General features: G+C 30.2%; 1 protein-coding gene across 4 annotated transcripts in view; it reads right to left on the bottom strand.

The window, feature by feature from the left end:
- Positions 1-27,971, bottom strand: part of gig (TSC complex subunit tuberin) — a 148,213-nt gene that overhangs the window by 19,486 nt on the left and 100,756 nt on the right. For 3 of the 4 annotated variants that reach the window (XM_085812599.1, XM_085812600.1, XM_085812602.1), the window contains 6 exons: positions 25,302-25,527; positions 22,465-22,535; positions 15,253-15,395; positions 10,565-10,685; positions 9,330-9,551; positions 4,700-4,837 (listed from right to left, as the gene is read on the bottom strand). In XM_085812599.1, the coding sequence (XP_085668725.1) occupies positions 4,700-4,837; positions 9,330-9,551; positions 10,565-10,685; positions 15,253-15,395; positions 22,465-22,535; positions 25,302-25,527 (921 nt within the window). The remainder of the gene's footprint in view (positions 1-4,699; positions 4,838-9,329; positions 9,552-10,564; positions 10,686-15,252; positions 15,396-22,464; positions 22,536-25,301; positions 25,528-27,971) is intronic. The other variant, XM_085812601.1, reaches the window with a different exon arrangement.

Raw genomic sequence — 27,971 nt, 5'->3', positions numbered from 1 at the left:
AATTCTTAAATGGGAAGACTTTTTAAAAGGAAAAATCTTAATAAAAGTAACAGAATAGTTAATAAACAACTTAAGAATTATTGACAGCACTGAGACAGAAAACAATGATTTATAATGCATTTGTTAAGTAGGCATTTTATGTTTGGGCAAAAATAACTCATTGTAGATGAGGCTTCTTTCACATAGTATACATTACTTAGTAATTTCTTTAACATGGTATTTTATCAGAATTCTAGTAATTTTCTCTATTGTAGGATTTGAAAGTTAAATGGCATATGCAAACTGCATACATACATTGATAAGTACATACTGACTAATTTTATTGGTTAATTAATTACTGTAATCTAATGACTAATTAATGCACTATTTCTCTTGCTGAATCAGCTTGAAAGCCAAGTGAAATCTTCTGAAACTTTTAACTTCTCATCACATAAATAAGAGATCATTCATATCATATAATATATAGATAGCTTGATAATTCAGAGAAAGATTGAAAATCAACAAGAGATTAGCTTACCCAGAGGTTCTTAAACTATTTGACCTCGTGCAGCCTTTCATAAAATCACCTTCTATGGTAAAGCCTCGTACTAAGCCTACTCTATAGTGTTTAGAAGTACAGTCAAAAGTCGTTAATTCGGACACTCATAATCCGGAATGATCTATAATCCGGACCTCAAAGCTAAAAACTTTCTGCCCATGCACCGCGTTGACACATGCGCAAAGGCGTTAACACGTGCGCATAAGACCTTTACGACTGCGTATATGCGTGCGCACAAGCGCAGAATACGTTTTCGCGTGCACGTGTAATGTATAACGAACGGTATAAGCTAAAGTTATCTAATTATCTATTTCAGTTAATGTTGATGATTGCGTTGTTCCTTAATCTTCGAATTGGATGTGGCTCATTATTTTTTGCAGACTGTAAGAACAATTTTATAAAAGTAAACTTGAACTTTCGATTATGTCAAATAGAATTTCCGATGCTGGAGCTCCCAAAGGATCTACAAAACGAAAGTATGTTTCGATGTTCATCAAACAAAAAGTGGAATTGCTGCAAAAAATGGATAAAGACATGAAGAAGGTGACAGAGAGGTTAGTGAAAATGAAAAAATTTCGATTGACAAGACAGTCGGTATTCTCGACACAGCAATTACGGGACTTGAACAGCGGAACTTTGTAACTGAACAACAAATTATGTCTGTTTATAGAATTAAAGAGAAAGTATTATCACATAAAACGAAGCAACTTAAACAACTTACATTGAAAGAAATGTTTAATAAAGTAAACAAATAAATATTAAGCTTTTTCTTTTTGTAAATTTTGATACCTTTTAGATCATAATTGTTCTTTATTTCATAAATTATGGTTTCATATTTTTAATTTTGTAATTTCTGCATGCCATCTTATGAGATTTAAACTGATGATTTATAATCCGGAAAAATCGATAATCCAGAATCGCCAAAGTCCCGACGAGTCCGGATTATCGACTTTTGACTGTACTTCTATATAATGTTACACAGGTCAATAATGTTTCATATTAAGGAAAGAAAGACAGGGTACAGAATGAAGGAATGCTAAGTGAAGAGATACCTAAACAACTGCAATATCCATGCAATGAAATTATTTTTAAATTTTTGAAATTTAGCCTAATATCTCAATTTATTCGGAACCATCACATAATTACCCATTTTATCGTAATGTAAAAATTTGTTCAAAGCAAATTATGGTTTCTATGGCTCTTAATCCAGCTTCGAATTTATTAGCGAGAATTTTAACTTTCTTGATTTCTTGGATATTTTTCATTAAAAAATTACAGAAGTTCCTGGTCAAAAAAAAGACTATTGAGCTTGTATGATTCTTAATTTGAGATAAGGTGTGTTTTAGTTTGCTGCTATAAGTACTACAGTCAAAAGTCTTTAATCCGGACTCGTCGGGACATCGGCGATTCCGGATTATCGGTTTTTCCGGATTATAGATCATCAGTTTAAATCTGATAAGATGGCATGCAGAAAATTATACAATTAAAAGTATGAAATCGTAATTTATGAAGTAAAGAGCAATTGTGATCTAAAGGGTATCAAAATTCACAAAAAAAGCTTAATATTTATTTGTTTACATTATTAAACATTTCTTTTAAGGCGCGCATGCGTAAAGCATATATTACGCACAGTCGAAATTAGAAAATTGCAACCAGAAAACTATTGGATATGTATTCGTGATATTTATCATGACGAGGAAATTGATTTAAATCATATCGGAGATCACCGAGATGAAACACTACATTTAGTAAAGAATTAAAAGTCGAATAAAATAAAAACATCTGTGCTGAAGATGAGGATAGTGCTAACAGATCAACTTTCAGTTCATTGCGCGCTGTGACGTTCCCCCTTCCCCGCAGGGGCAGCGTGAAATTGATAAACAGATTTCGGAATGGTTAGAGAAACAAATCACCTCTCTGTCACTTTCTTCATGCCTTTATCCATTTTTTGCAGCAATTCCACTTTTTGTTTGATGGACATCGAAACATGCTTTCGCTTTGTAGATCCTTTGGCAGCTCCAGAATCGGAAATTCTATTTGACATAATCAAATTTCAAGCTTACTTTTATAAAATTGCTCCAACAGTCTGCAAAAAATAATAAGCGAGATCCAATTCAAAGATTAAGGAACAAGGCAATCTGCAACATTAACTGAAATAGATAATTGGATAATTTTAGCTTAGCTTATACCGTCTGTTATACATTAAACGAGCATGTGTAAACGTATTATGCGCATGCCTAAAGATATTGTGCAATGCGTTTACGCATGCGCAGAAAAATTGTAACTTTGAGGTCCGGATTATAGATCATTCCAGATTATGGACATCTGTATTAAAGACTTTTGACTGTATTTACCACTGATAATTTTTCTAATTCATGATTAGTAAGTCTTTGCTTAGAGAATGAAAGAAGATTTCTTCATTGCTGCTATAATTTTCTTTTGTCGCTGAAACTTCTTTAGATATTCAGGGCAATCTCTGAATCAATTCATACGTTCTCCATGATAAAAGATGCATGATGGTTTCTCATCCGGTTTGAGATTACAGACTGAATTTCTATGGCCTAATCTGCATTCATACAGTGCTTTTAATTATGACATAGGTGTTGTATATGTGCAAAACATTGACATCTAAAGGCACTGCACGGAGCATTTTCTAATGTCACGGTGTGCGGAATGTGACAATTAATATCTGTAGAGGCCTGGCTAGGTTTCACTACATGATGGATTAACATACATAGAGATGGTTAATTTCAAATAATAAACATTTCAATACACCAATTACCACATAACTACTTATTACATTAGCACTAATGTGACTTGCATCGGAGGACAAATATAACCGAGCACGACTGCAACAAAGCATGAAGTCATTTTAGTGCGCCCGAAAATCTCCGTTGCCGTTACAGCTAGATTTGGGCATGCAGTTGGTGAGTCACAAAAAACACGTTCCTTTAGTATCAATACACTAATTTTAAATTGTTCAATATGAACACTGACACTGAGAATATTACTGACATACATGGCCTTTCATTTGTTTGATTTAGCTCTATGAAGTAAAATGATTCTTTTTCATAATTTTCTTTCCCCCTTTTATTTGCGCATAAACTGAAACTTATCAAAAATGGTGACGTTTCTTTTTATGAGGCACTTTTTCCCATATTCACTATTAAACTGCATAAGATTATAATTTTGATTTCTGATACTACACCATTTAAACAATTTCCCATTACTTCAGCTAGGGTAGGTGCTTCTAATCTGGGATGATTGTTTTCTTTTCAGCCTTATTCTTCTTGGAGCATTTTTATTTTGTTATTTTCCCTTCACCCCTGAACATTTTTCGGAACTCATCAGCACAGCATTCATTTGACAAACATTCAGAAACTGCAGAACAGTTAGAATCGGTAGATTCATACAGGTACTCAATGCCAGATGTCCTAAAAAAGGACATCTTAAATCAGTGCTAGCACAAAGGTTACACAAAAACAAATCTGAGAATGATTTCTGGAGAACAGAATTGAACTTCTGCTCTAACAAAGGTCACTGCTCACAATGATATGAAGAACAATCATTAAAAAATTTAATTAATTTTTGACTAATTCCATTTAAAAAATATAAATATACTGATAGCAACATATGCTAAAAAACTGCTTTCAAAGGGGACAAGAGTAAGGTAATCCACACTTCATTGTTTTATAAAAGTGGTCTCCACTTGAAAAAAATGTAACAGACACTGACTTGGAAAAACACTCACCTTCCCTATTGTGGTAAAAGTCAATTTACTCAACATTCATAATCAAAGTCAAAACACATGACACACGCTATTAAAATGAATTATGCTGGTGTTACTAAAACAGTTTCCGAAAGGAAGCATGATTTTGATTTAATTATAACTGCATAAAAGATTTCACTTTCATTTTTTCATTAAGTAAATGCATGCCTCGGTTGTATAAAGCAAGAATCATAGGGCATGGATTAATTTTGAAATAATGCACTGAAGAAAGATAATTGCTAGCATTTTACTATTTTTAAGAGGAAAATTAAAAAGAAGACTTATGAAGCTATTAATAATTAATAAAAGTTAGAATTTTATGTTACACACATATAATAATATAAAATTAGTATAAATACCTTAATATTAATTTAAATGTATGAAAAACTTACTGTTATTGTTCAGCAGTTTTTCTATAGGAGCACTATTCAGGCTATCGCTTCGAAAGTTAAGAGATTTTAATTTACCAGTCTTTGTACGACTCAAATCCAGTTTCAAACTAGGCTTAGAGCTCTGGACACCTTCTTTTTCTAGTTAAGGGAGGGAAAACTTTTAACAACATATAATTGCTACAAATATAGTAACATAATGTACTCATCATTGAAAATTTTGAATATTAGTGCAAATAACATAATATATTACACTAGTATTGAGTCCTAAAGCTTGCACATTTTGTTTTAATTATCCATCCCCATGAATAACAATTAAAATTTTCATTGTTTAAAAATACATATGCAAGGGTTATCCAGAAGTTTCTTATCAATAAGGTAGATTGGCATTATTGCTGACTGGACAATCAAAATTTGTTTACATTTTTAAATATCAGCAGCAGTCAATATGAAAGATATATATAGCCTACTTTAAATATATTACCTCCAAGAAACTCTGAGATTTAAAATAAGATTTTCTCACCAGTTTAAAGCTAACCTATCTAAAATACAGAAAACACTTTTTAAGACAACCTTCTTATATTCCATCACTGAGTACAATTCCAGACATTTCGTTTTAAATTTTGCAAATAAGTAAGTTTATTTTAATTTCATTCCTGATATTGTTCTTAAAATATATAAATAACTAAGTAACTTTTTGATTAAACTTAAATTTAAAAGATTATGTAAAGTTCGATCACCTTGTGATTTTGAATTTTAATATTAAAAAATGTATAATTTTTGCTTTTACTTTTGATTTTTGAGTTCGAATATGAGAGTAATGGGGAATATTTTTTCTTAAGTAAGAATCTCATTTAGTTCCATTCTTAATGATAATTTAAATGTTTCTACTAATTGAGTATTGGTCATAACTTATGATCTATCTCTAAGAAAATAATAATTTAGTCCTTACTTGGAAAAAAGACGAAGCACTCTCACTTAATTGCATTAGTGTTAATTGATAATAGGTTGGTTTGTTCCCCTTGACAAGTCAATCGGCGATCAATGACATTAACTACTTTTTTCAGTACTTCAAATTTTTACTTTTGAATTTTGTATTTCTGCAATTCACGATTTTCGTTAAAGACGATTTTATATAGTTTTTACTGCAATAGAGGACTAGATTATACTGATTGAGAATGCTAACTAGAATATTGACAAAAATTTTCTTCTTATAAAAATTCCTGGCTTTAATTGAATTTCTTTTCCTTGGAGATAATATATGAAAAACTTTTTCTACTAATACATATACATATATATATATATATTTGTAATCAGCAAAATTTCCTATTTTGTAAGCTCCAAATTGAAAAAGTTAGTTTCTTTGAAGGTGTTTCACATTTCAGTTCCCTTAAATTAATCATAAGTTGAAAGGTAAAAATAAATTAAATTTGTTCTTAAGATGATATATTAGAAGTTCTAAACAACAACTTCAGGGATATCAAGGATAACCATAAATCATACGCATCAGGAGATATATAATAAGATATTTTAATTGTTAAACTTTTCTTACAAAAATTTTAACTAAAAAAATTAATGGCAATTTTTTTTTTTTTTTTCCAATTTAAAATCATTTTGTCTTACAAAATACAAAAGAAATGAAAGAATACAAAAGTAATGAAAAAATGCAATAATTTATTTATTAGTCAGATATTTTTAATTGTCGTATTCAGAATTCATTTAAGTAATGCAACAATTTTGGATATCTCATAAGTATTTCATTTCATAAGATTAAAAAAATATTCTGTTAGAATTGTGTTAAATCAAAATAGACCGTGTAAAAAGAATATTCGCCCCTCTTTAATATTCTACTATTTAGAAATCGTCTAAAAATATTCATGTAGAAATAATTAAAAATTCCATACTACATGTACTTTCAAATTAAGGAAAATGTGAGATGTTACAACGTAAGCAAAATAAAAGTTCTTAAATAAAAAAAATAATTCAAAAAGTACCGAGTTGCTTTGAAGCTGATATGCGTGTCTTTAGTTTTAATTTGAACGGTATTTCTGGAATAGCCAGCATTTCGTATGGTTCTATGTAATTTTTTTGGATGATATCGCATCCCCGGATATCTGCCAATGCGATTGTTTTGCTGATAGTCCAGCGAGCAGTCAGTTGCATGCAGGTCAGCCATGTTGTTTGTTAAAATTAAGTGAACTGCACAATCGTGCAGTGCAGTATGGGAAATCTCTCCATTTGCCCTGCTCCCGAGAGGTAGAAATGTTCTACCAAATTCTACCTCCAATTCGGAGAAACAGTTAATGATTGTTCATCATGTGAATGGAACACTTTGGAAGAACCAGTTGTCGTTACCGGTCGAATTTGCTCTTGTGAACGGGGCTTTACAATCTGTTTTGGGGGGTTGGAGAAGAGTTCTTTATTCTGTGCATATGTACAAATGTTGCACATAAAAATTGTGGAAATGGTTTCAGAAATGTCCAAAAATGATACTTCTCTTGAAATATTGATACCTAAAATTTTTCTTAATTATAATACTTTCTTTAATTTGTGCAATGAAGTAAAAATAAGTATATATATTTACATATGGTTGAAAGAGATGTGTTAAGGAAACATCAGCATTACTATTAATTATTCTAATCAATTATTACATTTTAATTGTAAAAAAAAAGTAAATAATTTTTTTTATTAATTTCAAACTGCAGTTCTATTATTTTCTTTTGGTATTTATACTTTCAAACATTGCATATTTTTTAAATTGAAGTCATGTATGTTGTTTTTTAGGTTACTATCTCATTTTTAAATATAAACGTTGGAATTTAGGTTTTTTGTCATTAAGATTTTTGTATGTTTCTTACATGAAATATTTTGATGATATTTATTAACTAATGTATAGCCTTCATTTGCATATACTGAAGATATAAAAATTGATGGTTATAATATTTTTACTATGAAAAATGAATAAGTCAAGAATAAGATCATGAATAAGTACCTGAGCTTGAGTAAAATACTGATTATAATTATTGCTATCTTTAAACCACTTAATTTTTTATGGCACGAGCAATTTTCAATGTCTTTATTTGCTATATTTTTCTCTATTGAATTTTATTCCTTTTAGGTCACTTCAAAATTATCTGAATGACCTGGAGTTCCCTTTTTTGGACATATTCATACATCCTGTTGATAACTTCTTTACATATAAAACTAATGATTTTTAAAAAAAGGAACTTTTCAGCTGTCTAAGGTTAGGTTAGGTTTGGTTATTTGACTAGAGTAAAGCAACGACATCCATTTGTCTATGAGGAGGATTGCTTTCATGGATGTCTTTCTGAGGAAAACTGTCTTGTATTCATGTTATATATGGGAAAACCCATGAAAAGCAACCATACAGACAGCCTGCTCATCTGGGATCAAATTAGCAATGCTCAGCAACCTTAACCAATCGGCCACTGCTGGGGATCCAGCTGCCTGAGAGATGGTGAAAAGTCATAGAATAAAAGAGCACTTATTCAATGAAATTATGTTTTTGTACCAATTCATTTGCATTTATCATAAAGAAATTCTAGACGCTTTTAGATGACCCAATATTAAAAAATAAAGTCTGTTAAAACACTTTGTGATTTCGACTCAAAAAAACTTATACTGAGACTTATCTCTTTGAAATATACAGATTTTCTCAAAGGGAATTAAAAATGGGATGCACAGATCTGTTTCTTCTCACGCTGTTAAAAAGTATCTTCAAAATGTTAAGTAAAGAATTATAACAATCATCGCTCATTACAACAACTATTCATTACTGTACTATTCTGTTATAAAAACTGGTGCAAAACATTGCCAACTAATTACAGTATATCAAAACCATCTTCATCATAGTGACATCTCCTTATAAAAGCCTTTTTCTTTAAAACACAAGGAATCATTATGACAAGCATCAACAGCATTAACTTTTCAAGACAATAAAATTTTGTTGTGAAAAGATTTGTTCATAATTAGCATTGGCCAGTATTGTTAACTGCCATGAATTCAAAATTAAGCAAAAAAGCATCCTTAGTTTTGTGCAGATTTTGAATAAAACTGCATTGATTTCAAGACAATCTGATACAGGTCCCTCTTCTTCAGGAGTAAAAACTTATTCCTAATTTTTAATTTCACAATGGCATTCTCTTTGCCATTTGACACTAGGAGTTTATTGTTGAATGAATCCACTTTTTTTAACTGGAAATCTTGGATTAACAAAACAATCTTACAAGGGAAAAAAGGGAAGGGCTTTAATATCTCACACGGAATAAGTTACAATATTCCAAAATATAGATATAACATAATCAAGTAATGAGAAATAAAACTAACAATTTAAAAAAAAAAAAGGAATTTTCCAGCTGTCTGAGGTTATGTTAGATTAGGTTATTTGAATAGGGTAAAGCGATGACAGCCATCTGCCTACGAGGAGGGACGTTTTCATGGATACATATCATGCATGAAAAATCAAAATAATGATGTAATATTTCTTAAGATCAACAAATAGGTTTAACACACATGCCATAACAATTTGTATAAATTTGTGAATTTAAACTTAGTTTATATGTTAGTAAAAGCAAGATAAATGAAAATTTATATAAATAAGGAATCAACATACCATCCTTTTTAGATGGAAACTCTGTCGTATTGCCTATTGTTAAATTTTCAAGTTGATCTTGATTTGATTCCACAGAACTTTCAAAGCTTTCCTTTCTTTCTTCTTGCATTAAAGGTTGAAAATTAGACCAACTAGTATTCATATCAGGACTGGAATTTGTGCGTCGCATTGGAGGATTAGATTTGGGACATATTTCTATGCCACCTCTATCACAGGAAACTTCTAAGGAAAACCGATACATAATTAAAATATAAACATTGCAATCACAAACACAGAAGCTAAAATCAAGGCGAAATATTCAATTCGTAGTATCTAAATAACATTTATTACTCAAAAAAATGCTACATCGAATACAGTGTCGACTTGGCAGATTTGGAGAGCTTTACAACAACAAAAAGGTCATGTTCAAAGTACCTTGGTAGAGTGCTTATGTATATACAGTTTGGGCCAAATAAGACTTACCAATGTTAAACACAAATAACTGTTTTATTTTTTGATATAATTTTTTTTTTTTTTTTTCTTCTTTTTGTAGGTTATAAGTGAATTCTTGGAAATTTATTATGGAACCGCACAGTACAAAACAATGCGTTAAAATTATCGAAGTTTTTCTATTCTTGTCAATGATTAATTGTTATGACACAGGATAAATAATGGCAATATTTTAATTCAAGTGTACTGTTTGGTGCGGTGTTATGGCCAATAGAGTTATTGGCTCATATTTCTTCAAGAATGAGGATGGAACACCGGAAAAAATTTTCGGAGCTTCTTACAGAACAATGATTGAAAACTTTTTGCAGCTAATGGCAGAGCAAAATCCTAACCTGAAACATTATGTGGTGTAATGGAAAACATGTTAAAAAGAGCCAATCTCTGTATCGAGAAAAATGGTGGACATTTATCTAATGTCATATTTCACACATAATTTCCATAAAATATATTTAATATATAAAAAAATTAATCAAAATAAATGATTATTGCAAGTTATAATATTACACATTAGTAGGTGTTATTTGGTAGCTTCCTTCTCTTTTTCATCATAATTTCAATAGCTTCCTTTCTTTCACCATTAAAATTCTCATAAATGCATTTTTCTTATCCTCCCCCCCCCCAAAAAAAAACTAAAAATACATAACAAAGAAATTTTGGCTATGATATGTAGAAAACATACAACGAAAAAGTTATATTTTAATTTTTATTTAAATTATAATACAAGTAATAAAGTGGGAAAAAATTACTGAGTTCAGATTCTGCTGCCAAAACATCATCTTCAGTTGATGACAGAAAGTAGTCATCTGCATCTTGATCTTCAATCTTTTGAGGCAACACCAAGGAAGTAAGAACAGACAAAGGAATGTCCTGAAAATTTTAATTAAAAACATAAATAAAAAAGGAACACAAATTCAGTTAAAAATTAAACTACAATATTAACCTGATAATGTATTTACAATGTTTTATTTAACTTGGTTTCTCTGCATGAGTCAAATTCCAAAATCAATTTTTAATCCACTTTTAAAGTATTGATTTTCTTTAAATCTTGCATGCCTACATATATGCAACATTCCAAAGTAAATTTTTCAAAATTCAATACAGGTTACTTGTACCACTTTAATGAAGTTTCACTTTTTACAGTTACACAAGGTTCCTTATTTAATGATCAGATTACATCCAAATTTTGCACTATCAAATAGATGAAAATTTTACAAGTAAAGGTCCCCTACTTACTTTTTTTTTTTTTTTTTTTTTTTTTTTTTTTTTTTTTTTTACAAAAACACTACTGTAATTTAATTTGTTAATTTTTGGTGATTCTTCCAAAATCAGTTAATGGACCATTAACAACAAAAATGCAGTTGATAATAATAATGCATTTTTAAATTACAATTATCATAGATATATAAATGGCACTGTGTCATACATTTTTCCACTTTTAGCCAATGAGCTCACTGAGAGTCATGGAGAAGAAGCTAGTGAGGTATGGAGTGTGAATTTTAGTTTCTTTTTATATAGCTATTAACAGAATGCCTAACTACAATAGTTTGAAACAATATATACTTTTTGTTTAACTTTGTTTGAAGAACAGTTATATATATTATTGCACAAATAAGATGTCTATATGAGAATAAACTAAAAGGAATTTATCAAGTTGGGTTTGACTTGATATTATACACTGAAAGAAAGGCGACATCTTGTTCAGCATCGTTATGTTGTTATTTTCTGTTGTTGCCGATATTTTTATCAGCTGATCTTCTAATGAATAAAAGATTTTTTTTCCTATCAGTTTCTAAAATAAAATGTTTTGATTACTAAAAAATACCTTTCCACCTTAAATTTTTCTTTCTATTCAAAAGAATACATGGAGTGATTATTTTACTTAAAGAACTGCTTTGCAATTAGCTCAATTTTTTTTACTTTCCCATTATACTGTTTCTGTTTGTGAAATTTTCCATAAATTTTGTACTTTTCCGTTACGCAACTGCCACATTTCACCTGCCATCTGTCAAAGAGAAGCCAAACACATGCCGAAACCCAATGATAGTACCATCTGGGCTATCGCTGTATACGTGTGTGTAAGCCTATAAGCTATTCTTGTAATAAGAAATTGTCTACAATTAAAAAACCCTAGTGAACAATATCTCTAAAAGTTTTGCACGCTAACATCAGAGACATTTTTCTAAGTTATTTTATTTTTAGTTACATACAAATTTAAGTACAGTCAAAAGTCATTAATCCGGACTCGTCGGGACTTCGGCGATTCCGAATTATCGATCATCAGTTTAAATCTCATAAGATGGCATGCAGAAATTCTAAAATTAAAAATATGAAACCTTAATTTATGAAATAAAGAACAATTATGATCTAAAGGGTATCAAAATTTACAAAAAAAAAAAAAAAAAAAAAAAGCTTAATATTATTTGTTTACTTGATTAAACATTTCTTTCAATGTAAGTTGTTTAAGTGTCTGTTTTATGTGATAATACTTTCTCTTTAATTATATAAACAGACATAATTTCTTGTTAAGTTACAAAGTTCCACTGTTCAAGTCCCGTAATTGCCGTGCCGAGAATACCGACTAACTTGTCAATCGAAATTTTTTCGTTTTCACTAACCTCTCTGTCACTTTCTTCATGTCTTTATCCATTTTTTGCAGCAATTCCACTTTTTGTTTGATGGACATCGAAACATACTTTCGTTTTGTAGATCCTTTGGGAGCTTCAGCATCGGAAATTCTATTTGACATAATCGAAAGTTCAAGTTTACTTTTCTAAAATTGCTCTTACAGTTTGAAAAAAATAATAAGCTGGATCCACTTCGAAGATTAAGGAACAACGCTATCATCATAGCATTAACTGAAATAGATAATTAGATAATTTTAGCTTATACTGTCCGTTATACATTAAACGTGCACGTGAAAACACATTCTGCGCTTGCGCACACGTATATGCGCAGTCATAAAGGTCTTACGCGCACGCATATATGCCTATGCGCATGTGTCAATGCGGTGCATGTGCAAACAGTTTTTAGCTTTGAGGTCCGGATTATAGATCATTCCAGATTATGGGTGTCCGAATTAACGACTTTTGACTGTACTATAACTTAAAGTATACAGCCTCATTTCAACAGTTGCAAAAATAAAGGCCATGACTTTTATACACATAGTGTATAACTTGGTCTTACATCATGCATTAAAATTATTTAATAGTATTAAAGAATTTAATTGCTGTATTAAGTGACCAAGGAATTTAAAGAAAATGAAGGTTTAAAGTTCTAATAACCCTAAGTACAATTCTTCAGTCTAACTGTAACTTCAGTCTTTTGTTGATTGACAGAGCTAAGAAGTAGGGTGAAGCTATAGACAGAGATAGGGGAATCTGTCTACAACTGGCTTGAGGGGAGAAAGGAGATAAAAGGCTTCTAGTCAGTGTGCTGCGAGAAGTCAGCTTCCGTGGTCATGTGAGAAAACAGTTTTTTGCGTTTTCCACCAATTAAGATTTGGGGTGGGGGTCAAACTTGTTTTTCCTCTACAATGAATGAAACATTAGTTTTCTGCGGATACACTGCTTTGTCAATGGAAATACAATGGCAGTTGTCTTAACAGTGGACTATAAAGGAATTTCCCTGCAGTTAAAGATGGGGATTTTCCCTTAGCATTTAATTCTTAGTTTTTGAAAGTTCTTAAAAATTAGCTCAAAATACATTAAAATTAAAATATTTTCCAATACATATGCAATTTTAAATCATTTCAATACTAATTCCAAAGCACTAGAAAAGAATAAGTATTTTACCTTTAATACATGGAAATTTACGAGTTGAATTTATAATTTATTTTTATAAACTGATAGATTTTAACATCAATCATGAAAAACAGACAGATTCTAAGATTCATTTTTTTTTTTTTTTTTAACTAGTTGCAACGCTTGTTAGGTAAATAACAAAGTTTAATTTCTTTAATTCAAAATTATTTATTTATTTATTTTATGCAACTCTCAATACATTGATCATATTCATAAAAAGTGAATGCTTCTGCTATAAAATAAAAGACATCAGCTGAAAAACATATTTTAATACTTTCTAGAGCATTTTACTAAAAATGTGCAAGGCTAAAATTTCATTTACAATTCTTTCGTTTTTGTTAAAATGCTGTATTGGCCTTATGCATTATCTATACCTTTCTTGAAGGAACCTTTAACATATCAAGCTCCTCTAGGTCATTCACTTTATAAATCCAACCCAACATGATTATTAGACTAAAAAAAGTTTACCAGTAGAATTTGGTTTTGCTTCTTCCATTTTAGTATTATAATATAGGTCTTTTTAACCCAATCCCTTTTATCCAACAAGTTTCAAATCTGTTGCTATTAGTGTGAATAACTGCATAGTGACAATGTTAGCATCCTTTAAGCTTCAAGACATGTTTAAACTGCAGCTGAATGCTTCGGTTTAAAAATCCTGTTAATATTTAAAAGTCAGCCATAGTCAGAATCTTCAAAATATCATTTAATACTAATAACTGCATGCAGAAAACATTTATATCGGAAAGGGAGTTCCTGGAAAGTAAAAAAAAAAAAAAAGAAAAGAAAAGAAAAGGAAAAAGAAAAGAAAAAAAATTATGAAGTAGTTTAGGCTTTGATATAATAAACTAATATGCATTTTCCAGAAGATTTTTATCAAGCTGGCCGAATTTTTTCACAGAAAAATAAAGCTAAATTGATATACAAGTATAAAGCAGATCTATAAAACAGAATGACTTTTGTTTTAAGGCTTTTACATTTCAATACTGCACGTAAGGAAACAGGGAAAAAACTGATTTACAGGAGCATTAATTAACACATTTTTTTCATATTTTCAACTTTAATATGAGTATGAATCACAGTAATATTTATGTAGCGTACACTTAATGTGAATGATAGCAATATGTATTTTACTCCACATAAATATTGCTGCATCACAAAGTACATATATACTGGCATGTATATCTAAACTCTGGGGATGGGAGGTTTGGTTTGGGTTGGTTTATTGAGATTACGGCAAAGCACACTAGGGCTATCTGCCTAAGGGTAGGGATGCCTTCATGGAGGACATGCTAAGGGAAACTGGCTCATATACAAGTTACACATGGGGAAAAACACGAAAACGCCCATGGAGCCAGCCCGCTCGCGGGATTCGAACCTCGAACCGAACTACCAGTGATCAGCGATTTTACTGCTCGGCCGCTGGTGTATAGGAGGATGTATAAGCTTCATAACAAGATATAAAGATTCTGATTAAGATTAATCTTCTATCGTTTTCTGTGGTTTAACTACGGCCAAGTCGAAAGACTGCAGTATATAAAAATTACAACTTTTTACATGGGTTTTTAGAAAATTATGTATACTATTGCAATTTAATGTTTTATATCTATGATGTATATATACATTACATAACTTACTGGAACAACTGACGGCAAAAAGAGATGATTCTGCATTTTCATCATCCATGAAGTGTTTCCTGTTGGTCTACGTATGTGGACTTCTGCCCAACTTGAGCACCAGCAGCTACAGAGGTGGTTACTTTTATCTTCTCTGCCTTTGTCTGATAAAAGAATTAATAAAAGAATAATACTGGAAAATATTCACTGTGTATGATACTTGGATAAAAACCAAAAACTTAGATAAGAGATCAAATTTATAAAATTACTATTACTTTTCATTAACCAGTTATTTTATTATTTAGATCTTTAATGTCACTTCTCCCTTCTGTTTCCTCACCAGAATGCAAATTAGACTGAGTATTTAAACTGAGGTTGTTAGATCTTAAACAGAGCGAGTTTCTGCCTGTGTGCATGCACATTACATTTCTCCCAGTTCTGATAGCCTGAATTTCTCGATTTTGCATTATTTGCTGTCGATATTTGAATATCTGTGTCGGTTAGGTTTGTGAGCCAATATCGCATCAAACTAAATAATGTAGTCTTTGGCTACTAGCTTACTTAAAGTTTTTAATTGACTGTTATTTTAAGTTATCTCGTCACTGGTTGGATGATATGCTGTTAAATACAAGTTGTTGGATGAAATCCTGTTAAGGTGCATTTACGTTCTAGTTCTGTTTTAATAAAAGGTTTGTTTTAAAACCTTCTTAAGACTTTGTAGTTCTTTTCAGATGAAGTGATAATTCGCTCCAAGTCAGTCAGGAGTTTGGACCTAGTTTATGCTACCAAGTCAAACTTCATAAATTGATATTTGACTGTTCCAATACTTCACTTTAAACTTCTTTTTGAAAGAAAAAAATTCTTTAAAATTTAGAGCCTTTTCTGTAAATGAATCAGAATAATTTTAAAATCACAAATTTATTAATTATAATTTCATTATTTGAACATTTTCTAAAAAATGGTACATGTGAATTATAACCTGAAAGATGATGAATAAATCAAGTAAAAATACTCCCCATAGTACATTCAAAACATTTTTCCTTGTAATATCTAGGTGCTAAACTTTCAGTGCGACAGTTGAAGTAAGTGCAGGAACCAGACAGGATAAGGGTTAAGAGAACCCTTTAACAAACTGTGCCTTGCTCGGGCAGTAACTCAACTAACAAGAACTAAACTTAAAATTCAAAGATATTAGAATTTTCCCCAGGGCTCAGATAATTCTGTTACCTACAACTGGGTCTAGTAGCAGCAGAATATTAGCAGTTGCGCCACTTTAACAAGCAATAAATACAAAATCAGAAGCTCCTGCTACAGAGATAAAGTACTTGCCCACTCTCTCTAACTTTCCCTTCTAGAGCTTAGAATTTAAACCTTTCTTCTACTGATAGAATTTGCATTCCTTCATGTGCGCTACCAAATTTATATATTCTGACATTGACAACTAGGGAAATGAAGGCTTACAGGAAAGAAAGCATACACTTAACTGGTTAGTCAAAATAAATATAAATCCTTATATCCTATTAATATACATAATGTTCACTAAAGTCCTTAACTGACCTTTTTTTCTGCAGCTGCTATTCATAGACATATGCTTTCAATTACAGTAACCTCCTGAGTTATATAAGTAATATGATCCACATACGCTTAGATAACTTGAATTTAATGCAAGTTGAATTTGTAAATTACTTGGCTGTAACATTGTAGGAAGCTGCAGTATTTATTACATGCATGTATGAACAAACATACATACATATATTATTTACACAACATTACTTTATAAATGAAACATCAAGCAGTACCAGTTTTCTTGAAAATGAAAATATGAAAAATATCGAAAAGAATATAAAAGCAAGCTCAAACAAAACTTTTAAAATAAAAAATTCTTGTGACAATTAATCTGGCTCTGTAATGGGAAAGTTGCCATAAAAGGAGTATGGTTAAAATGAATGCTATACTTTAGCAACTTTTACTCTGCTCAGCGTTGAAGTAGGAGAGTAGAGGAGGTCGTCTGAGTTGCCACTTTAACACTGGCGTCAGCAGGCTCTCATGAATACGTTTAGAGTCGATTGTGTTTTTACATGCTTTTTGCCACTGTATAAGGTTTTGTAACGACATATATTAGAATGGATATGGCTGTTACCATTTTTGAACCACTCAGCATTTGGATGCTGACCTTCTCTTCTAAAATTGTTTAATTTTCTAGTTCTTCTGGCAAGTTTATTCTCAAAGTTGATACAAGCTGCTAACACACAAAAATACTATGTCTGTATCTATAAACACTAGAAAATATCAAAATGTTTAATCTAATTATTCTTTGGTTTGAAGTTGTGGATAGCAACAAACTGTACAGGAATTTAAAATATAATCCAAAGTTTTGAGAATTTTATTTTGGAAAACAGGTAAGATGTATATATTTAATTTGCAAATTTTAAGATTCCAACAGTACAACCCATAGGATGGTACACGGCTTTTTATTATGATCTAATTTGATTATTTGCATTTTGTGAACTCTTTTGATGTTAGTTTTAAGATATTACGTGATGATAGAGTTTCACAGCATGAGGATAAGATGTTAGAAAGATGATATTAACTGTCCCTTCTAGATGTTATTAACTGTCACTTTAGTTAGAATTCCTAGTGTTAGCAGTTACAACAGCATCTCAGTTAATATGATTCAGAAAGGGAAAAAAAAAAAAAAAAAGGGTGTGTGGTTATGTATGGACCTGTAGCTGGAGCTGGTAGTAATCCAATAATAATAATTATGTATTTAATACAACATATTATTTTAAGTGTTTGTTCTTTAACTTCTGATTACAGAAAATATCACAAACATAAAATAAAAGTTTGTATTTATGTTGGTAAAAAAATTAAAATTGACATTTTGATTTTAAATCACTACAGATGCAGTCTAATTAATGTGTATGTTTATAAGTAATGTTTTTGAAAATGAAAGTAATCTAAAACAATCAGAGAGAAATCACTGAGCATAAAAAATCTTAGTTCTTGCTGTGTGCCCAGGGAGTTAACATCAACAATGAGCAATCAAAATTCAATTCTATCAAAACTCAGTGAATCTATACTCAGTGAGAGTTAACTTCAGTATTAACACACCAAAAAATTATTGGAGACAGATCATTGGAGAATCGAAAGGAGTTGAACATTGGACAGGGCACAAGTACCTTGATCGATTATTTTATTTTAAAGCATTATTTGATTCATTAGAGAATCAAGGGGGGTGTTAATAGTTCAATAATAAAAGCAAATGGGGAATTTTTTCTCATATATCATATCTATTTCAAATTCATCATGATACAATGGCCAATACAATTAAAAAGAAATTTCTGTTACTTCCATTTTAAAGAGAGTTTAAAAGAAATCTAATAGAAAATAGCAATTAGAAAAAGAAAAAAAAAAAAAAAAAAAAACTTCTAGATTAACTTATTAATCATTTGCAACTGCACGAACTAGGAAATCTAATGACACTTAGATTTTATTTTCAACAGACAAAATTGTGAGTAGGAGTAAATAATAACAAGCTTTAATGCATTTAAAAAGAGCTGCATAATTACCATATTTACACATGTATCCCCCTAGTTTAAAGATTCTAAAGATTTTTTAAAATATTTATGCAATTTTTTTCTTTACTCAAAACACTCAGTGCTAGATTACAAAATCTTGCTACATCACGGAAACTTATATAAAGAATTTGTCTGAATGTTCTAACAGCTGAACTTTATGCCTAGAAGAACCAACCAACACAGCAAAGTGGTACTGACATTCGATCGGTGATTTCACAGAATTAGCTACATATTCACATATGTGCTGCTTTACTTTTTCCAATACAGCTTAAGCCTATTCCACAAGTGTGAATGCAGCTAATAACATTTACTTCTTATAACTAAAACAATACTGATGACTAAACCATCATGTAAATGCTTCCCAACAGTACTTTTATTTGAGATAAAAAAATATAATTCAAAGAAATTTCTTTTGAGGTGTATGCACAATGAACTCAGCATAGTGCAAATTTTAAGAATCACAATGAAAGAAAATAATTATAGCTACATGACAAAATTAATAGTTAGTTTTAAAATTCATTGAGGTTAATTGTGTCAAACCTACAGTAGACAATTAAGACACAATAACACGCCGAATAAATACTAATTCATTTTGTTGGTTGACTTCTGAATTACTACAGTTGACAGTTTGGCATTGTAGCTAATTTCATTCTTCAACATTGAAGAAAACTAAAGGAGGTACTAATAAAGATAAATTAAAGCAAAGAACATTTCAGAGACCAAAAACTGGGGAGCTTCCAGGAATTGATAGTGAAGTGCCAAATTACATGACAGAATAACAAAATAATGGCACAGCCATGTCACATGAGATGATGCAAACCAAAGCAAGTGATAAACTGAAGAAATGTGATATTACATTTGTGACATTCCTTTAATTTGAATTACCAGTTATTTTACATTTTGAATCGACACTTCTGTCTTTCCGTTTTCCTACCAAAATGCAGATTAGTTCACGTGTGTTTATAATGAGGTTTTGAGACTGTTGATAGAGCATCTTCTTGAGGTCACATTACTAGGTTTGCTACTTTAGATAAGAATTCCCATCTTCAGCCTTGCACTATAACTGCCGACAGTTGAAATGAATGCTGGTTAAGTTCGAGCCAACTCTGTGTTAAATTGCTCTGTGTAGCTTTTGGCTATGTGTTTATTTAAATTTAAGCTTTAAATTTTATCTACTTCTTTAAGTTTCTTGTCATAAATGCTGGTGAAGTTGTAAGCACCAGGAGTGCCTTCTTGTTCAGTTTTAAATAAAGGGTCTTTTTCATTCCTCTCAAGTTTCTGTTGTTCTTTAGACTTAGTAATGGTTACTTATCGTCTACATAAAGTTTAACATTGGATGATAGCCAAGAGCATTAAATTTTACAAACAGTACAACAATTTAAAAACAAGCACAGAATAGACCACTCAGACTTACATGAAGGAGAAGAACAATACTTGCACAACGGCTTACCAAAGTATTATGATGAAAAGATATTAGACTTTCATAAGTCTGTGATCCAAGAAAGAAAAGATTATGACTATGATTTGGCCATACTGGAAACGTGGATCAAACTCTTATATTTTTTACATGTTTAGAAACATTACATTAAACCAAACGAAAGCATCTTCCGTGTTCATAAAAAGTACAATTGAAAAGATGTGCTCCACAGTAATATTAAGTGACTGCTGATGTAAAAAATTGTCAGAAGACACTAGCAAAACTAAAAATTCCCTAATGATATTGTAGTTAAGGTTCACGAGAAAGGCTGGATGTTATAGGATGTAATGAAAAAAACGGCTTGAAATTACAAACACCCATTGGCTCTTCTAGATAAGAAGTTACTGCTATGAAAGACAGCTTTTGCGGGCATATAATAGGATATATTAAAAACATAGAATTAAAAAAGTAACAAATCAAACACCATTCCTGTTATTATTTCAGGATGACTTACTCACTTTTGCAACTGTTTGACATATCAGTGAATAAACCATTAAAAGACAATCTCCAAAAGTTTTACAGTGAGTATGTCAGGTGGGTCACACAATTTTACTAGAACATAAAAAAATTCAAAGAACTTCCATTTAATTGGTTTGCTAGTGAATTCTGGGTATATGGGCTCTGATTAATAAAGCAGTAATAGTCAAGAGTTTCAAGAACATATGGATATTTAATTCTCTCAATGGTTTTGAAGATCATTGCACAGGAAAAGATCTGTATGTTAAAAGCTGTGGAAGTAGAAATGAAGATATCTTATCAGCAATTGTAACATTAATATTACTAAACATTCTTACTGGAATGTAGGCTTCCTTTAAATAAATAATATTGTGTTGGCAATTATCCATTAATACTTTTAATACATGCTTTTATCATGCCCTTTAGAAATCATGCAATTTTCCCCTCTTAATTTTCACATAATAAAATTAATACAAAAAGCTGTAAGTTGTTCAAAAACGGAAAATACAGGAATAAATATGATATTTTTGCACCATAAAAAGTTCTAATGTAATTACACCATTTCTATGGGTATTCAAAATTCTGACATGTACAGTGAATTAACTCCACAGTATATCACAAAAGCATAAAACCTATATAGACTGGTGTATTTTGCAATTACCTAAAGTGTCCAGATGTTTAGCAAATTATTGCTAAGTCTAAAGCAACAACTGAAATTTGAGAAGGGTGTAAAAAACCTTTATTTAAAATTAAATAAGAACAGAAGGTGCACTTTGCTCTTCTGTTCTTCTGCTGGCTGAGTTGTGGGAAGATAACTTAAAGTAACAGTAAGTTCAAATGCAATATATAAATTAACAAATTAGTAACTAGTAATTAATAAACTAGTAAATAAACTATTAGCCAAAAGCTATTCAGATCAGTTAATGTGAAGCTGGTCAAAACTTAACCAGCGTGGTTGTCAACTATCAAAAATCATAATGCAAGGCCAAAGACTAAAAATCTTATCTAGCAATCCTAGTAATGTGGCCTCAAGAGGTAGAACACATTCTGTCTTAATCCAGATCGCTAATTTTAAATACATGCAAACTAATTTGCATTCTGGTGGGAAAACAGAAAGGAGAAGTGACAGTAAAGATCAAAAATATAAAATAACTGGTTAATCAACCTAAAGGAACCTTACAAAGCAACTTATCCCAAAGTTATTTGAAGGATTCAGCTATGAAAATTGCTTGAATTAGAGAAACATTTCCACAAACTTATGTTTGATAACCGTTGCTCTAGTATTTAGCAGCCACTTTACTGTTAGTGACAATGCAATATCCACATGAATGAAGCCAAATAACACAGTTTGTATGTGCATTATTTCATGTTATCAAGGTAAAAAACATAGTAATTATATACAATGGGACATTTTTAAGCATTTAAGAATTGCTTTCTTTCTCTCCCAAAATAACAAACTTTCAATGCATTATTCAATGACAATTTAATGATAAAACATGAGGTCATATTTATATGGACTAAAATTTTCTGTGAAAATAAATATCTCTAAATTATGCAAAATTTAATAATACATTCTAAAAAGTTTATTAAAGAAGACTAATACTAGTCAATGAGAAATATATTTCCAGTATAAATATAGCATTGCATTTATAAACTATGAGATATGAAAAAATAACAACAATAATGCCAAATTCAATTATGAAATGCAATAAACATACTAACTTTCTGAAGTCCAGTCTGCTTGAAAATGACTTAAGTGATTTTCATCGGTATTTAAATATGAAGTCTGAAAACTGCAAAGAAAGACATATGTAAAACATCTAATAATTCTAACTTAAAAAATAACAGGATTAAACAAAATTTCAAATACTTCTATTATAAAATTTAATTTTCAATAATTTCAGAGTTTACACTTATTTCTGCTTCTTCAAAATTCAATCTAATCAAGCACAGTTCAAAGAATGTCTTTGAAAATGATTTCCATCTGCATTTATTTCAAAACAAAAATTCCTAGAATTCATATAACAAAAACTTCTTAATATCAATTTTTAGAAATATTTTAAGCTTTCCTCATTTTATTTTGATAACAAAAATTTTCCTTCTTTATTTATCAGAATTATTAAATTTAATACATTATCATATTTACAGAAAAACAATTTATTCAGAACAAAGTGGCGAGAAAGCAGGAATGAATTAAATCAGAATATTATGCAAGTCTCCCCCCATGGAATGCTTATTATGGAATGCATTATAATTTATTACATCGGGTTTTCATGTTAGATAATTCTGATTCTTCAAATGCACTACAGTTCTTACTTTTTTTAAGAAACTATCTACTGCAGAGAAAAATATTTGGACCTACATAGAATGAAAATTATTACATTAAAAATTTGCTTTTCAGTTTGTTGATTTAAATATCCATAATTCTACACCTTTTCCTGAAAGGTTTTAATAAAGTACTATTTCTAAACCTTATATCACAGTTTAAAACAATAGGCAAAGAGTGATCTAGATTAAAATTTTAAAACATACACACAGGTCTGTGATACCTGCACACACAATATTTATAGTTCTAATCACCATGATGGCTTTCATCTAATCAGATTTATTACTTGTCTATCTTATTTTGCTATCTAACATATAAAAAAAAAAAAAAAAAAAAAAAAAAAAATTTTTTTCTTTAGGATATAGATATTATCCTAATGACTAGAAGGCTGCAGGACAAGAAAAGCAAACTAAGTTATTATACAAATTCAGCTCTGTTCAACAGTAAATTCAAATAAACTAAAAATGTGCTATATTTGATGATTTATCACTTTGTCTGACTAGCGTAAAGTAATAACAATTTTTGCAATATTAGTGGATCCGCATACAGTGCAGGATTTACGTATAAGACCACACAAGCTATAGCTTAGGGCCTTCACTTTCCTGGGGAAGAGGGGGGGGAAATTAAAACATAGTATAACAGACATATAAAGAGCCCCATATCTCAAATAGATTAGGGCCTTATTAAGTCAAAATACGGCTATGTCCATATACTGTAAGCATGTACTGTGTATATGTACTCCATAATTTAACTTCGGCAAAAGTTCCGAAAAATTTTGGTTTATACACAAAAATATACGCTATATATAAATTAGAACTACCTAATCAAAATTTTTTTCAAGATTTGAATTTTTCCTTTCTGATTTCTTAAGATAATCAAAAGCTTTCCAACAGTCAAAAAGTTTATATTTAGTCCTCGTTTTTGCATGACCTGATGGTGTAATTGAAAGCAAACTTGACGCAAACTTTCGAAAATTGCCAATTTGCGCCGCATGCTTAACTTTTGGAATCCATGGTGCATATATATATATATGTGTGTGTTAGTTATTAAACAATAAAGTACATTAATTTAGAAGTCAAACAACAAAAATCCGCATTATATTTGCAAATTTTTCTAGGATTAGTTTCAATGGTTTTACCAAACCATCATCATCATTGGAGGATAATGGTTCAGTAAAAGCATCGTAACTAGTCCTGTGAGAATTTGCAAATATAATGCTGATTTTTGTTGTTTGGCTTCTAAATTAATATTTGTTTGGCATGGAATTTTAACCTTAATGAAGAATACATATGTATGTAGGTTCCTTGTACTGCCCCCCCCCCAAAAAAAAAACCTACAACCACCAAATTTTGAACATGTATAGCATTCCACCAGAAAATGTGTATTCAAGACCAAATTTTGAACAAGTTTTTTGTTCCATATTTTGAGAGAAATGCAAATTTTGATCAACAAATTGAGCAACATGTTGCCACTCAGGTAAGCATACGATATTTATGCTTCAAATTTAATCAGAAATCTCAGTTATTTAAAAAAAAAAAAAAAAATGCGTTTTCACATGCCAAATGATGATGTATTCGTCTTTCAAATTTTATCTGTTAATAATTAACAAATGAAGTCATTGAAAAGCAATAAACACAGCTCTCTTCTACTAGCAGTAGCGGAGAAATTATATTAACTGGACTCATTAAAATTATTACACAATTTTCCTTTTTTACAAGGCCGGACATGCAAGCAGCAAGTATGTGTATACATACACTACATATATGAAAGGACCCAAGTATGAATTATGTTTGTCCATTCTGCATACGTAAGTTTTCAACTACTATTTTATTGTCCTGTTTTCTCAGAAGATGTTCTAATAATCTTCCCAATCTTTGTGAAGAGAAAATATTAATAAAAACACATTTTCATTCTTCCTTTTAAATAACTTTAATACATTTGGAATTAAGATTAAACAGCAACATGATTTCTTAGGTTGCTCAAGATGATTAACTGCTCTTTCAATGATTTTGGTGAAAATTATTTTGACTTAGAACCTTTTGAAACATTATCTTATTATACATAAATTTAATGAAAATTTTACTAAAAATTATTTTGATTTATAACCTTTTAAAACATGATTTGTATCTTATTATACATAAATTTAAATCCATGCTTTCACTATCCTACAATTTGTGAATCAACAATGTTTTCATAATACTAGTTCAATTAATTTAAAAATTACAATTAATACCGGTTGTTTGGATCTGATGATTCAAACCTCTGGTAATGTAAAAGGATGTCATCTTTGGTTTGCTTTGTACTGGTAAGCAATTCTCTAGATAGAGTTGTACTCCTCCTTTGAATGGCAGAACGATGGCGCTTCCTTTCAAAAAAGGAGTTTTCTGATTCTCTTTTACTAGAAATTTCTTGTTGGCTTTCATGAATTGGATGCTCTAAAAATATGGAATCATTTTCATCTGAAACAAAATTTTAAAATAATCATTATTTTACTTTTAAATAAATTTTTGAATAAAAAATATTACAATAATATAAGGTTACTTTAAAAAAATTATATGTTTCAATAAATATTATCATTTACTACCATTAAAAATATTTTTTCTTTCATTACAAATATCTCAGATACAGAAAATGTCATTTTGCAGATATGACAACATTATCAGATAAAATAAAAAACCGTACTTTGTTAAATATTCTTATATTGTGATACAATGTATTAGTCAATAAAGAAACAGGAGGGAAGGGCATTTATAATAGACTTTAAAAAAACATTGTAATTGTGCTTTAGAGTTCGAATTATTATTAATGAGCAGCATTTATTATTGCCAGTGACAACTATCAATGTTTTTCTAATCATATTAATAGAATACTAAACAGTTAGCATGATATTTTAGAATTTCACACTGTGTAAAAAGTAGTTCTTAAACACATATGAATGTCTCACTTTTGATAATAAATAATAATAATATTTATAATACTAAACAACAATAATATAATCAGAACTGTATATAATTTCAGATAAATATAAATTATTCAAGGCTGTTTTTCTGTAGTTCCTGTTTCTGTTATAATAAATTCTGGATAATTTTTCTCATGTTCATTTGCAAACAACAATTTCTCCTTTTCTCTAGCAAATGAACTATCTTTAATACCAACTATTTATAATATCTATACATTTTAATAGGTTCTTTCCCCTTTGATGCATCAATGCAGTAGTTTTAAATCCTGGTCTGCTCTACAGCAGGGGTACCCAATGTAGCTTCACCGGGTGGGAGATTATAGAGGTGGCAAAACATTTAAAACTTAGGCAGGCACTGAACAGCAAATTTATGAATTGCAGATATTGCACTGGGCAGCATAATCTATCAAGCAGGCCAAATGCACAACCTGAAACCAGCTAACAGGCCAGAATTTTTATTTTATTTATTTTTGAAACTGAAAAATTTTATCAACAAAATAAAAAATATTTTACATAAATTTTAAATTTCACTTACTAATTATTTGTCAAAAAATACACAAACAATAGTAATATTATCATTAAGTGAAAAAATTTAGTTTTATAGTTATTTTTTATCTGAAATCTAAAGTCTAGTACTTGCAAGAAATTTTCTTGGTTACACTCGACTTTTTTGGTTACTCCACTAAGGGAAAAATTCAAGTTTATAGTTATTTTCTATCTGAAATCTCAGATTTCGTATTCACAGAAATTTTTTTTGGGGTACACTTTGTAATTTAAATATACTGAGAGCTAAATGTTTGGTTTAGTTTATTTAATTATGGCAAAGCACACTAGGGCTATCTGCCTAGGGGAAGGGATGCCTTCGTAGAGGACTTTTTAAGGGAAATTGGCTCGTATACACATCACACATGGGAAAACCACGAAAACGCACACGCAGCCAGCCCATTCATGAGATTCGTACCTCGGACCGAACTACCAGTGTTCAGCGACTTTACCGCTCGGCCGCTTGTGGGCCGAGAGCTAAACGTTAAATTCTTAGACTAGCATTTCTTTCAAATAATTCTAACACATTTAATTAATCATTAAATAACTTTAATTTAAACTAAAAATAAATAGAATATGAAAAAATTACCCTGTGGGACAAAATTTGAGAATAAAAACAATTTAGTCTTTCTCTTATTTATTAAATTTTTTTCGCGTATAAATAAAAATACATATGTTTGCATGTAAATAATTATTAACTATTTTATTTCTTATTACAACATGACAATGGCATTTCAATTCTGATAGAATTTGTGGTGTTGGAGAGAGATTGCTAGAAATTATCTTCATCATTGATTGTAGACACTCATCAGTCAATGTGTTTCTTTCCTTATTAATTTTCGATTCAAAAAAGTTGCATACATACAAATGTATTCCCAAAGAAAGAAATTATTCTTAGTAAAAAGATTTGTCACTTAGTTATTTTTTGACAAGTATTAGTAAAAGTTAAGAAAATCTGTACCTTGAAGTCCAAATAAGATTTATACCACACTGTTAATTAATTAGTTCCATTTACAGATTTTTTGTCAAGTTATTTATGTTTATTTTTGATGGAAATGAAAATAACATAAACTCAGACTTCAAAGAACTAAAATCTTTAAATTTTTGCAATAAATACATAAATGTATTCATGGGCCACATAAAATTGCTTTGGACCACCACATTAATACTTACGTCTATCATAAACATTCTTAAACTAATTTTAAAAGCTGATTCAACTTCAGCTTTCCTCATAAACTTCCTTCTATAATGCAAATCTTCAAACTGATAACTGCAAGCTGAAAAATTATTACAATTACCAATGACTTAATTACACACTTGGTATAGAAACTAGCCTTATCACTCTAATCTGTTGATATTAACAATGATCACATCAAATGGTGCAACCCATTGTGGGTGGAT

Source organism: Stegodyphus dumicola, chromosome 3 (genome assembly GCF_044657685.1).
Source record: "Stegodyphus dumicola isolate Sdum_Otavi_A_Nest chromosome 3, ASM4465768v1".
In the NCBI taxonomy this organism is placed as follows: domain Eukaryota; kingdom Metazoa; phylum Arthropoda; class Arachnida; order Araneae; family Eresidae; genus Stegodyphus; species Stegodyphus dumicola.
This window is presented reverse-complemented; position numbering and strand designations above follow the sequence as displayed.